The 14,717-nt window shown below is 36.1% G+C and overlaps 1 protein-coding gene across 2 annotated transcripts in view; it reads left to right on the plus strand.

Annotated features, from left to right (window-relative positions):
* Positions 1 to 14,717, plus strand: part of RASA2 (RAS p21 protein activator 2) — a 127,349-nt gene that overhangs the window by 88,072 nt on the left and 24,560 nt on the right. For both annotated transcript variants that reach the window (XM_034995995.1, XM_034995999.1), the window contains exons 12-18: positions 816 to 930; positions 1,365 to 1,439; positions 2,125 to 2,248; positions 4,584 to 4,690; positions 9,043 to 9,126; positions 9,728 to 9,805; positions 14,633 to 14,706. In XM_034995995.1, coding sequence (XP_034851886.1) covers positions 816 to 930; positions 1,365 to 1,439; positions 2,125 to 2,248; positions 4,584 to 4,690; positions 9,043 to 9,126; positions 9,728 to 9,805; positions 14,633 to 14,706 — 657 coding nt within the window. The remainder of the gene's footprint in view (positions 1 to 815; positions 931 to 1,364; positions 1,440 to 2,124; positions 2,249 to 4,583; positions 4,691 to 9,042; positions 9,127 to 9,727; positions 9,806 to 14,632; positions 14,707 to 14,717) is intronic.

Genomic DNA, 14,717 nt, shown 5'->3' on the forward strand with positions numbered 1-14,717 from the left:
AAGAGTCTCTTATGGTTTGTCTCCCTCTCTGATTTTGCCTCGTTTTTTCCCCTCTTCCCCTATGATCCTCTGTTTTGTTTACTAAATTCTACATATGAGTGAGATCATAATGATAATTGTCTTTCTCTTATTTTGCTTAGCATAATACCCTCTAGTTCCATCCACATCATTGCAAATGGCACGATTTCATTCCTTCTGATGACTGAGTAGTATTCCATTGTACATGTATATACCACATCTTTATCCATTCATCTGTCGATGGACATCTGGGCTCTTTCCATAGTTTGGCTGTTGTGGACATTGCTGCTATAAACATCAGGGTACATGTGCCCCTTCTTTTCACTACATTTGTATCTTTGGAGTAAATACCCAGTAGTATAATTGCTGGGTCATAGGGTAGCTGTATTTTTAACTTTTTGAGGAACCTCCATACTGTTTTCCAGAGTGACTGCACCAGCTTGCATTCCCACCAACGGTGTAAGAGGATTCCCCTTTCTCCGCATCCTTACCAACATCTTTCGTTTCTTGACTTGTTAATTTGAGCCATTCTCAGTGGTGTGAGGTGGTATCTCGTTGTGGTTTTGATTTGTATTTCCCTGATACCAAGTGATGTTGAGCACTTTTTCATGTGTCTCTTGGCCATCTGTATGTCTTCTTTGGGGAATGTCTGTTCATGTCATGGCAGCAAGCTTTTTAAGTGGATGGTAAAAATTACTAAAATTGTATATATAGCCAAAGTCATATATCTCATGCTATTGATTTCACAGCATTTGTTTACTGCTCTTGGTTTCACCTTATTTCTGTTTGTATTGCAGAGATGCAAACACAATTTTTAGAGGAAATTCTTTGGCTACCCGATGTCTGGATGAGATGATGAAAATAGTGGGAGGGCACTACCTGAAAGTCACATTAAAACCTATTCTAGATGAGGTATGGGCTATACCTCTGATAATTGAAGTCTCTGTGGCCTCTCTTTCATCAAGTGACCTAGTGACAGGGATCATACACCCGTTCATGTACTACTGAAAGAATAAGGCTGAGCCCTTCAGAAGTACCTTTCCATCAGTGGATTGTTACTTGAAGGGCACATTGAGTATAATCTACATGATTTTTTGTTGTTGTTGTTACTGGATTTCTTTCTTTTTGTTGTTGTTGTTGTTACTAGATTTCGGTTTTAGTTAGAGTTTCAAATATATTAGAAGTGAATTTTGACAGTTCTTTTGCAATACATTATCTATGGATGGGGGTTATAAATGTTATGGTTTTAATTTTTATAATTGTATTATCAGAAAAATAATAGTTATTTTCATTTTGCCAAATTATTTAGAAAAGCAAATTAAATGAAAAATTAATCTATCTTCCAGATATGTGAATCCTCAAAATCATGTGAAATCGATCCTATTAAATTGAAAGAGGGAGATAATGTAGAAAATAATAAGGTAAGTCCTTGTTATCTTTATAATTGCATTAAAATGGGCCTTCTCCCAAACATAATCTTCCATAATGCTATGTGGAAGGATGTAGTGCTTTTTATTCTTTACTTAATGCCCACACTATTAGTAGTTCCTGTGTCTAGTTTTTAGAATGTTACTTTGTCATGGGGTTTCACTTTATTTTTGTTCCTGATTATCTCTCTTTGGCTCTAGTAACAATAGTGGAATAAGGCTGTATCTGGTTGCAGTCTAGACCCTTTGGGGTCAGACTGACCAGGCTAAGTGGCACAATGACTTGGTCAACCAACATTTTAGTTGTCTCTGGGAAAACAGTGATTATGTTAGAGTCACAGGTTTTCATTGCACTAAATAAAATTGCCACAGTGTCCGTGTGCCTGCATGTCCGAGTTATTTCCCTGATTTCCCTTTGGATGATTTTATTCTCTGTTGCTTCTTGTGAAGTTTATTCCATACATTCACCAGTTATATTTAGCTAATCTCAATCAAATTTGTTAAATGAGGTCAAGATGTAAATTGTCCTTTAACTGAGTGAGTTTAGAGAAGGGAAGCAGAGCTTTAGTATACTAGATAGTAACTGCCTAATCTCATTTTCACTGCATTGTTTTCCATAAAGACTATGGAAAATGTGTAAAAGTTAAAATCCTGATGTTTACCTTGTTAAATTCTACAGGAGAATCTACGCTACTATGTAGACAAGTTATTCAGTACAATTGTAAAATCAAGTATGAGCTGCCCCACTGTAATGTGTGATACCTTTTATTCTCTAAGGCAAATGGCTACTCAAAGATTTCCTAGTAAGTGCCTTGTTTTACTAAAACATGCCATTTCTTTTTCTGTATTTGATTTTTTTTTAATAGATTTACTGTGGATTTGGCTTATGTGAAATGTTTAAGGTTTATAGGTACAGTCTTTGCAAAATAATTACAGCTTTTTTATGAAACATCTAGTTTAATTTCCTTACAATCTCAAAACGTATTGTTTATTTCCATATAATGACAACTTATTACAAAAAGCAAATCAAAAATTATTTTTAAGAAAGGCAAACATTTAGAACTGTAACATAAATAAACATTTATACTCGGTACTTAGGAGATTGTTAAATGTAATAAACAAAAACGCCTTTGTCATTTGTACCTTTTTCACTTCATGCATTTATTTATTTATTTATTGCATTTAAATAATGAGAATTTTTAGTTCAATACAACTGACTAGATTTGACAGTTTGAGAATGCTAAGGTTTTGGTGGTGGGACATTTTTACAGAAATGGGTTTGAGACATTAGAAACATCTCTGTTGCAACAGACGTAGAATTTTGAGGTACATATATCAGTCAATACATGCTTTAATTTGGTAGAATAGCTATGTCAGGGCTTTGTTTAGAAACATATCATAAAAATAAGAGTTGCTATCTCTGGTTGTCAATATTTAGAATTATTCTAATTATATGCATCTCTGATAAGTAAATAAACTTGCCATAGCTGTCTTTCCAGATCTGTTTATTGTAATAGGGGGAAGAGGGAGGAGGTAAGGTGGCTACTTAAATTATTGATCTTACCCAGCTGTGTGAGACTCTTAAGTGAGACTTCTGTAACCATCTGAAGAAATGTTGCTATTTTATCTTGTTCTTGTGTGTGTGTGTGTGTGCGTGCACACTCACGCATGGTGTGTGCATTTATCTGCCCCTCCACTAAATTTACCCAGTGCTAAAGTCGTAGGGCTGAGTTGTCTAACTAATGTGTATAAATTCAGGCGCAGATGCCTTTGCTAATTCTACTAAAGACATAAACAATCAACTTCAAATAAGTATACTAAATCTAGTCTTTACAGCACAAGTAAAGGGAGCAGAGACATTAACATATGGCAAGAAGAACTACTCACTGAAATTATATTTTTAAATAGTTAAATCATGACAGGCACATTGAGTATTTAGTGAGTGAACACACGGTGCTAGCCTGCATTATCTCCTACTCCTCCTACTCTCATGTTCACACCACCACATGAGGCATGAGGTACTGCTCCCCTTAGGTAAATAATGAAACTGAGGTTTAGAAACGTTATATAACTCGCTCAAGGTCCAAGACATGGCCAGCAGACAAGAAGGGTCTCCAGCCTGGGCTTGGCCTATTCCAAAGCATATTGCTAGTCATTATACTCTGTACTACCCAGTGAACTTGGCTTTAAAAAATAGGTTTAATTCTGTTTATAGAAATTATCTGAAACATACGGCTTTATATAAATGCAAATGTGTCACCTTTTTTTGTTGGCTTAAATATTAATATGTTTTCATATCCTCAGTAGACTACAGTAGTGATAGTTTTGTTGTCATAAAATATTTTCGTATTTTCTCATTTGTTCTTCTGTTACCCTGGGAAGATGAGTAGAGAGTAGGGAGGAGAGAGTGAGTGGGCAGCAGCAAGTATTATTGAAGAACTACAAGTTAAATGACTTGCCCATGACTACCTGTTGAGTGGCTTATAAGAGTTTAAACTCAAACCAAATCCAGACTTTTTCCCCTCACTACCTGCTTCCCTGTCATGACTGTTGGGTTAAGTATTGACTCCAGTTTGAAACAAAAGCTGTAGGTGAATGACAAAAACCGCAAGTTGTCTTCAGTTCATCTTCATTTTTATATGGCATATTGATTGCTTTTTTAAAAGAAAGATACCTACCCGTTGTTTTTATTGCATTGTCTTTGATATTATCAAGACTTTTGAGGGGAAAATTGAAACAATATTTTAAAACTGAAAATAATCTATCCTAGTCTTAAAGGATTCAGTATTACCACTAGGTGGTGCTAGATACTACTTTTATGTTTGTTGCAATTTCAGAAGTCTTTCTTGCAGATGAGGAAAGAGGTCTTTTTCCAAATTAAAATATTCCTGAAAACCTGGTAGCTTTGCCTTTCTTTATTTAAATTTTTATATTATTCCTTTGAGATTTTTTTAGTCATAGATTTTTCCTTTAATTTAGTCATAATCATTACTATCATTTCATCAACTCAGTCCCCCCCAACTAGACAAATTATATTGATCTCCTGTTAAGTTTACATGTTTTTTCAATATCTTTTTATTTTGTCATCTTTTGATTCAGTGTTTTTGTGCATGACATTTCACCATTTTTTTCCTGCAGATGACCCTCATGTTCAGTATTCTGCAGTGAGCAGCTTTGTATTTCTTCGTTTCTTTGCTGTAGCCGTAGTATCACCTCATACTTTTCATTTGCGACCTCATCATCCAGTAAGTGTTGTTCTTCTCAAAGCTTTATTCCATGTTTACTTATTTTTACTGAAATTTAAAAAAGATAAAATAACAAGCCAGTTTCACTTGACTGTTTTCTTATAACTGGTACTTAAATTTACTGGACATTTTCCTTGGCCATTTCAGTCTTTCAGAGAAGGCTGAAAATTCCAATTTTTGTTGCTGTTAACAGATACTGTGCAAGAGTAATAAAATGTTGATAGTTGTTGAAGCTTGATGATAGGTACAAAGAGGATCCATTATATTTACCCTCCACTATTGTGTGTGTTTGTAAATTTCCATAGGGTTGTTTTTGTTTTTGTTTTTTCATGAGTTACAGGTTTAGTTTAATCTCACAGGTATTTTTAAATCTCACAGAAATTTGAAGAGGCTCATTTCTGAAAGGTGTAGAAACTTTGATTGGAACATAATTTGTTTGGTATCTCCACATTTTTTACTTTTTATTCACCTGATACTACAAATCTATGAGATTTAAAACTTTAAAGATGTTCTGAAGTCCTATTTAATTTATATCTGAATCTGTACTGCATAGATATACATGTTTCTTAACATTTTAAAACTCCTTATTTTTGCTCTTTCTTTCCTTCTCATGTGGAGTATATTTGCTGATTCTTTAACCTTTTATGTTCCAGATATTTTATAATCTTCTCTAATTGCTTTCATTGCTGATTGGTATAACACATAATAATAATAGCCAACATATACTTAGGACTTTGTAGTAGGCCTTGTTCTAAGTACTTTGTGTTTTAACTTACTTGGTCCTCCCTGTAAAGTAAATCCTGTTATCATCCCCATTTGCAGATAAGAATATCACAATTCAGCAATTTCTCCATGGTCACACAACTGATCAAATATGATTTGATCTCACTCAGTTGGAACTGGTTAAACTGGAATGCTGTCTCCTTCAGTCTTCCCAATCTTTGAGCTCACCCCTCTTCTTTCCTGCCTCTTAGGCAGTGAGGTGTTCAAACACCTGTGGTGTTTGCATCACTGTGCTCAGTGCTAGAGATGCAGTGATGAGGAAGACACTCTCTGCCCTTCAGAAACTTACACGGGGTAGAGAAGACACATGAGTTTTAGAGTTAAACCTGGGCTTTGAAGGCCACTCCTCTTCACAGCTGCCTGACGTTGCCCACTCATTTCACTTTGGCAGCTGAACAGAGCCATGCTACTGTTGCAGCGACACACCCTTTCTTGCCAAAGGACAAAGAGTCTGTGAATAGCTGCAGCAGAGAGCGGGCCAGTGTCTTTTTGATCACAGGATTGTCCTTTCTTGTGGCTGTGTTCCTGAAGCTGTGCAGAATTCTGGGTCTGAAAAAGCTTAGTAGCAGCATTCTGGATATAAACAGAACTCCTGCCTCGGAGCTTGGGGCCCTGCCTTGTATTCAGGCCTGGCTTTGCATATTTCTATAACAGATGTTGCAATAAAGTCCTTCTAGCCACAGACTTTGTATTTTACTTCACTTTTCCAATCAGTATGCTAGAAGGACTGGTCCGTACTGTGTCATATAATCATATAACTTTATTGTTCGCTTTTAAGTGTAAACTTACCCCCTCTTTTTAAGAACTTTTCATTCTAATTGGGAAAATAGGACAAATATGTAAGATACATCATCTAAAACGAGTACCTGGTTTTTACCAAGTTAATGCATACTATGGAAGTTAAGAGCAAGAAGTAATCCCAGGAACCTGGGAGTGATGGGATTGTCAAGACCAGTATTGAAAGTAAGAGTGGTTTGGGAGGAGAATCAATTAATGGTTGGATTTCACATTTAGAAGTTCTTCGAAGTTTGAGAAACCAGTTTTAGTAGAATACAAAAAAAATTGGATTTCAGAAGATTAAAAAATAAATAGGTAAATGTAGTTTTTACCCAGGAAATATATCAAAATTGAGCTTGCCCTGTGGCTAGTAAAAGACATAGGCAAAATCAAACATGTACATGTGTGTACATACACACATGAATGAGTAATTTTTTTTAAATGCTAATTTTTAAATATGATAGCTCCTTTCAAGACTCAGCCAAGGCAGACTTCTCTGTCTAGTCTGAGTTTGGTTCCTCTCTTACGTATACCTGTAGCATCCTGTGGCTCTCTCTGTCTTGACGTTTGTCATACTGTTTAATAATCATCTGTTTACAGTCTCTGAATGTGGACTGTCAATACCTAAGAGCAAGGGTTGGATCTTTTTCAAGTTTGTGTATCCCGAGTACATACACAGACAAGTAGACACTTGGATAATGTTTGGTAAGGGAAAGATAGTAGCTCAGAGAGGGAGCTGGTTAAATGATGAGTCTTCTCCAAAATGGGAAAATCTGTATGTGGTTTAAACAGAGGAGAAGAAACCAGCAGAAAAGGAGAAAAGTGAAGAGAGAAGAGGGCTTGCTAATAACCAGGTCAGTATCCTGGAGGATTCAGATTGTCTTGAAAAGAAAAAATGATGGGTGTAAACCTTAGGAAAAGAGTAATTCCTCCTTTGAGGTATGGGAAACCGTATGAAGTTGTTTTGTGTTTTGTAGATCAAAAGTAGTCAAATAATAGTAATTTCCTATGGTTCAACCTAATATAAGGAAAAAAGAAAAAGATATGTTGTTTTGAGGTGAGAGATTCAACATTTCAGTTGAATTTAATAAATGTTATAAGGCATCTACTAGATGCCTCTGCCAGGCTGTGTGCTAGGTACCAGATGTCTAAGATACTGGACATGCATAAAAACCTACGATGGCAGATGGTAGCAGGGGAATAATTTAGAACCGCTTGTATGTAGAGTACACCAGGGAATCAGTAGTAGCTAAATGATATGATTGTCACATAGTAGTGAGGGTCATGTTGATGTAAACAAATATCTGATATGCAGAAATTGTATAAATATGCGTTGCTCTTTTTTTTTTAGTTCAGGGAAATCATAACCTAAAACAGTGATTTTAGGGGCACCTGGTGGCTCAGTTGGTTAAGCGACTGCCTTCGGCTCAGGTCATGATCCCGGAGTCCCGGGATCGAGTCCCACGTCAGGCTCCCTGCTCAGCAGGGAGTCTGCTTCTCCCTCTGACCCTCCTCCCTCTCATGCTCTCTGTCTCTCATTCTCTCTCTCGCAAATAAATAAAATCTTAAAAAAAAATTAAAAAATAAAAAAATAAAAAAAAATAAAAATTAAAACAGTGATTTTAAAACCACATTTGAACAGGGAAGTCTTGGTGAAATTCAGTTCAAATTCAGTTTATTAGCCATTGTTAAGAATCTTACATTCTTCAAAGGCAGGGAATTGTAGGGACCTTTTATACATATGATGGAATCCTGGATGTTCTAGATAAAATATTTCTGAATAACCTTAATTAAGGTGTGTAACTATTTCATAAATATATCATAATGACTATATCCCAGATATTCCTTTTTTTCCAGATTGCCTTACATCCTGGTCGTTTCTTCTCCTTCACATTCACTGTCATTTTCAATGTGGGGATACTAAGAATGTAACCAAAAACTAAACTAAAGCAATTTCTGTATCTAAGTTTTCTTAAGTCTGTGTTTTGGTGGAAGATATTGTTTATTTGAATCTCCAAAATAAAGAAATTCTATATGTGATAGGAGAATAGATTATACAGATAATATGGATTGGTGGAAACTCAATGGGTTATGTACATTTAAAATCTGTTCAATTCACTGTATGTAAATTATACCTCAATTTAAAAAAGGGAGGAGGGAGCAAGGACTCATCGGGGGAATTGTTTAATCCATTTTATTTATATTTAGTTTTTCTGGTAGGCAGGCCTGAAAAATACCTTGGATAACAGACCCAAATAGTTACCTTCTGCTAAGATCCTACATGAACCGGATAACTTCTCATTTCTAAAGTTTAGTTAGGTTTTCGCTTCCATGATGAAAATGATTGATTGTACAAGCTGTATCAGTTATTGAATTGGGTTGAGTACAGAAAATCTAGAAACTGCGGTTTTAAGTTACAAGGTAGAAAAAGTAGATGTGATTGACATTTCAAAAGTGAATACAATTTGTTAGGTAATTCAAGCTGCCGTACTGTACAAAACAACATATATAGCATTAATTAAAGTATGGCTTTCAGAAGTAACAAATTATTGAATACAATTACTTTGGGAGGAATTATAAATGACATCTGGCTTCTTTAGTCTCTTAATTCCTTAGTCTAGTGAGTTGTGCCCATTGTAAACTAGAGTTTAATGACACCAGTCGTTTGAATGAACATTTTTGAATCCCTGCATTAAAGCACTGATAGCCTGTTCACTCTATTCTACCTCTTAACACAAATTCTGTTTCTTAAAAACTTAACAGGAGTTTTGTGTCTTTTTTACATTCTTTAGGATCCACAGACAATTAGAACATTAACCCTCATCTCAAAAACCATTCAAACTTTGGGAAGCTGGGGGAGTCTGTCCAAAAGCAAGGTAAGTCTTTATATCTTTTGCTTTGTATTCACACTTCTAAATCTTGTTATACCTTATGATCCCTTCTCTCTCACTTATTCCCTTCCAAATTAAAAACAAAGCATAACCAAAAATATGCATATACAGATGCAGTAGCCATCTTTTAGATAGCCGTTGTGTCTTCGTCACCTGTTAACAAAGTTTTATTTAAACTAATATATCTAATTAAAGACATTTGCAAAAAAATATAGTCAATCTTCTAATTTTTTTGTTTTGGAAGATATAGTTGCTTTTCATTTTAAAATGTAATTTACATTAACATGTATTATTATTTTTAAGTGAATTAGTAAATGTTTAAATTTGTAAAAAAAAAAATAAACTAATATGTCTAAGCAGAGGAGAGAGTCTAGTGAACAGATGCAAGAACCTTCTATGAATCTGTTTGTGCCATAATCATCTAACAGTTGTTGAAAGAAATCCCACTCCAAATCCTATAACTCTCTGGAAATATATGATTGAATCCTTTAAGGCCTTAATCCTCAGCTTAGAAATGCAGTTCATTATATTCTTAGTTCTCTAATATTTAACATATATAAATTCTGTGTGATTTTTTTTTTCCTAGTCAAGTTTCAAAGAGACGTTCATGTGTGAATTTTTCAAAATGTTTCAAGAAGAAGGGTATATTATAGCAGTTAAAAAGGTATGATTGTTTTACTCTAGAAATATTAACATTTCTTATCATGTAGGTTGGGGAAATGTTAGCATTTCATGTTATTCCTAGAAGTCAACCCCCAGTTTAAAAAAATAACGTTTAGGGCGCCTGAGTGGCTCAGTTGGTTAAGCAACTGCCTTCGGTTCAGGTCATGATCCTGGAGTCCCAGGATCGAGTCCCGCATCGGGCTCCCTGCTCAGCAGAGAGTCTGCTTCTCCCTCTGACCCTCCCCCCTCTCATGTGCTCTCTCTTTCTCACTCTCTCAAATAAATAAATAAAATCTTTAAAAAAAGATAAAAAAATAACATTTAAACTGTACATCAAATGTAAAGAGGCCTGTCTTTTCCTTCCTTTCTTCTCCCGTACAAAACTATGAGATTTTTCACTGTGGAAATACCTAAACGTTTAACAACAGCTGCTGTTGCCACTGTCTTAGTAACACAGATGACAAATAGCTAGAGTTAGGGTTTCTTAACAGCAACACTATGGACAATTGGGTCAGATAATTCTTGATTGTGAGGGGCTGCCTTGTGCATTGCAGGATGTTTAGCAGCATTCTTGGCCTCTACCAATTAGATGCTTCTAGTTTTGACAACGAAAAATGTCTGTTAACATTGCCAGGTGTTCCCTGAGGAACAAAATTGTTTCTGATTGAGAACCTCTGGTCTGGGGGGGTAAAGTCTTAGTATGGTGCCTGATATATAGTGGGTACTTGTCATAGTAAAAAAATACATGAATTATTAAACAGTTTATAAACGATATAAGCTTATGGTAGTAACCTGAGGAAAGTTACTATAAATTAAAATGTATTGTAAATGTACAAAAGACTACAGTGTATAATATCCTAACATGAGGCCTATAACATACAAAAATTGCTGTACTTAGAAATCAAGAATGTTTTGAAAGAATCTTTAATTTCTTGAGTCTTTAGTTCTGAATCATTCTAAACAAAATGTAGCTTTATTGTAAAACCCTAAAATTTGTAAAGTTACTTTGAAGTACATCTAAATTTGGCTTGAAGAAAGTACTGTATTTATCATGATTCTGATTTAATGAATCAAAATTAGTAAGGCCAAATTATAAAGATTTTATTCAATTTCTGTAGCATGATTGATTCGTAGTTGACTGCCAAGAGTGTATTTTATTGAAGTATATGTCTGTACTTTTTTGTGTGTGTGCTTAGAATTCTTACAGGGATTCAGTAAATGAAAATGATGATTTAAAAAAAATAAAGCCAGTTGGAATTTTTTTCATTTAGAATAGTGCAAGTTCAACCAAAATCTTTTTAGGCAACCACTGAAGGCTTTTGAGGAGAAAGACTTTGAAAAGAATATGCAAAGGAGGGGCGGCTGGGTGGCTCAGTCCGTTAAGCGTCTGCCTTCAGCTCAGGACATGATCCCAGAGTCCTGGGACTGAGCCCCACATTGGGCTCCCTGCTCAGTGGGCAGCCTGCTTCTCCCTTTCCCACTCCCCCTGCTCGTGTTCCCTCTCTCGCTGTCAAATAAATAAAATCTTAAAAAAAAAAAAAAATAGGCAAAGGAAAAGCTGCTCTTTTATTTGTAGGACATTGTTGAAACATTTGTGGGACAGTGTAGGCAGACTTTTGTTGGCAAGATTATGATGTATTGTATTTTATTTTAGGGTTGTTTTGCCATTTTTTATGACCTAGGCTGTGGTAGCAGCTGATTTTTTTTTTCCCCTGGTATAATAAGAATGTGTAGAGTTGATAATGTCAGTGCAGCAAATATTTAAGAGTGCCAGGAGTTGAGCCTGTTCCTGATCTGTCCTGTGTCACCTACTCACATTCTCATGGGCTATCTCCTGTTTTAGATGTGGATCTAGACTCCTAAACTAGGATAGGATATTTTGCCCTAACCTAAGAGTTTTCTTTATTATTTACTAGCTAAGTCTGGATACGTGTATTGCTAGAAATTGCAAAAGCCTATGAGGCCCAGTTTCTCATTTTGTACTGGTGTGCTATTCCCACAGATTTTAGGAAGGGCGGCATGGATAGTTCTATTAACAGAGTGGCCATATAATTTACTGTCCAAACATGGACACTTTAAAGAGTGAAAATGAGGGGCGCCTGGGTGGCTCAGTCGTTGAGTATCTGCCTTCGGCTCATGTCATGATCCCGGGGGTCCTGGGATCGAGCCCGCATTGGGCTCCCCTCCCAGGTGCCTCCCTGCACGGGGAAGCCTGCTTCTCCCTCTCCCACTACCCCTGCTTGTGTTCCCTCTCTTGCTGTGTTTCTGTCAAATAAATAAAATCTTTAAAATTAAAAAATAAGTGAAAATGAGTACTGTTGATAATGTTGGGACCACAGCTGTAGACAGGGATGGCCCTGAGCAAATTGGGACCTACATTCACCCTCCCCGTAGTTCATCTTAATTATTGTGTTTTCTCTCACTTTATATAATTGTATTTACCCCATACATAGTTCCTTATAAATATAAGAAATAATAAATGTAATAATCATAAATAAATAATATTTTTCAAATAAATAAATCAGTGCTTTCAGGCAAATACTAAAAATATTCAAGTATGTCTCTTACCCTCCATTAGTGGATGGTCCATCTATAAGAACTGAAGATGTGATAGGACACTTGTTTAGTTCCCTTGTATATATGTATTTTTAAGATTTTTATTTATTTGAAAGAGAAAGTGCGCAAGAGAGATTCAGGGGAAGGGCAGAGGAAGAGTGAGAGAGAGAATCTTAAGCAGGAGCTCTACCTCATAACCCTGAGATCATGACCTGAGCCAAAATCAAGAGTCGGACGCTTAACCGACTGAGCCACCCAGGTGCCCCATTTTTTTTTTATTAACATATAATGTATTATTTGTTTCAGGGGTACATACAGGTCTGTGATTCATCAGTTTTACACAATTCACAGTGCTCACCATAGCACATACCCTCCCCAATGTCCCATCACCCAGCCACCCCATCCCTCCCACCCCCCTCCACTCCAGCTACTCTCAGTTTGTTTCCTGAGATGAGTCTTTTATGGTTTGTCTCCCTCTCTGGTTTCATCTTGTTTCATTTTTCCCTCCCTTCCCCTATGATCCTCTGCCTTGTTTCTTCAAATTCCACATATCAGTGAGATCATATGATAATTTTCTTTCTGTGATTGACTTATTTCACTTAGCATAATACCCTCTAGTTCCATCCACATCATTCCATTTAGTTCCCTTATATACCTGTTCTGTATCACCACATATAATGCAAAAGAAGCTCTGTTCTTGTTCCCTCATTTACCAAGATTTCCTTCTTACGTGCTAGAAGTAAACATTGGAAAAAATTATAAGTGTGGCTTCTAGTGGGCAATCTTAAGCCAGTCTTGAGAGAATATGACTCCCCACAAATTCTACTTTAGATTAGGCGCATGTGCCTCAGTGTCATGAATGTACTTTTTTTTTTTAGTTCCAAGTGGGACGACATAGAAAAGTATAAAGGAAAAAGCAAGGACTAGACAAAGAGGTAGCTCATTTAGGGGACAAAATAGAATTCCTCTCTAAGAACAAGAATTGTTCCTTGAAATACTAATTTCTCTTTCCTATGAAGAGACAGCCACATGCCAGGAAGCTCTTAACCAGTCAAGGTAGCATATTGATGAAGCTAACTGCTCTTCTCAAGAGCGGCTTGCCGGGCGCCTGGGTGGCTCAGTTGGATAAGCGACTGCCTTCGGCTTAGGTCATGATCCTGGAGTCCCTGGATTGAGTCCCGCATCGGGCTCCCTGCTCGGCAGGGAGTCTGCTTCTCCCTCTGACCCTCCCGACCCTCCCCCCTCTCATGTGCTCTCTCTCTCAGTCTCTCTCTCTCAAATAAATAAATAAAATCTTAAAAAAAAAAAAAAAAAGAGTGGCTTGCCATTGCTAGAGATGGGTACTCCAAACTTTCTTGAGCCACCACATTCCCATTCTCCCTGGGAAGTTTATAAATGGTGATTAGATTTCGACGTTATTCCAGAGAACCCAATTACATTTCATTCATAATTTGTGGAATACTGTCTCTCAGGGCTACAGTCAGTTATACATAATAGAATTCAGCAAAATCTTTTCTGTAAAGGGCCAGTGAGTAAATATTTTAGGCTTTGCTGGCCATATAAGGGCTCTGTCCCATATTCTTTGTTTTTGTAGCCCTTTAAAAAATATAAAAACTGTTCTTAACTCAGAGGCCTTACAAACAACAGGCTGCAGGTTGAATTTGGCCACTGAACCATAATTTGGTGATCCTGACATATAATATAGGTTTCACAATCCTAGATCTAAAATCTTTGGGACCAGAAATATTTCAGAATTCGGTTTTTCAGAGTTTTAAAAGATAATAGGTCTGTGCTATGTATTATACCCCCATGGAGCCTGAGGTAGCACCCCATAATCAAATACATTATAGAGCACAATGTATGAATATTCACATTAAGTAAGATAAATACAGACTATAAATAACCTTTGGTAGTTCAAATTAAGTTGTGCCCCCAAATGAGTTTACTGTAAATCAAAAAACAAAAACAACTCTTTTTATTCAGAGCTTTATAGATTTCAGAATGGTAGTTTAAGGATTGTAGCTTGATCTGTTTCTATAGGGAAAAACATATTCTGGGTTTTAAGTAACTTGAGAATAAACTCTTTAGAACACCTATCCATTGTGTAACTTAGGACTTCCTCTACAATTAAATATGTGTTTTGCTTTATAAGGTACAATTATGTGTATTCCTTAAAGAAAAACTTTACAATATTATCCGTGATATTTAAGATAAAATGAATTTTTGATATATGTTATCATAAAGTGTAATTTTTGCCCATTTCCCTATTTAGTTCTTGGATGAAATTTCATCTACTGAAACTAAAGAATCCAGTGGTACGAGTGAGCCTGTGCACCTGAAAGAAGGGTAATTTAATG

Source organism: Mirounga leonina, unplaced genomic scaffold, assembly GCF_011800145.1.
Source record: "Mirounga leonina isolate KUSES-001 unplaced genomic scaffold, KU_Mleo_1.0 Mir_115, whole genome shotgun sequence".
Lineage (NCBI taxonomy): Eukaryota > Metazoa > Chordata > Mammalia > Carnivora > Phocidae > Mirounga > Mirounga leonina.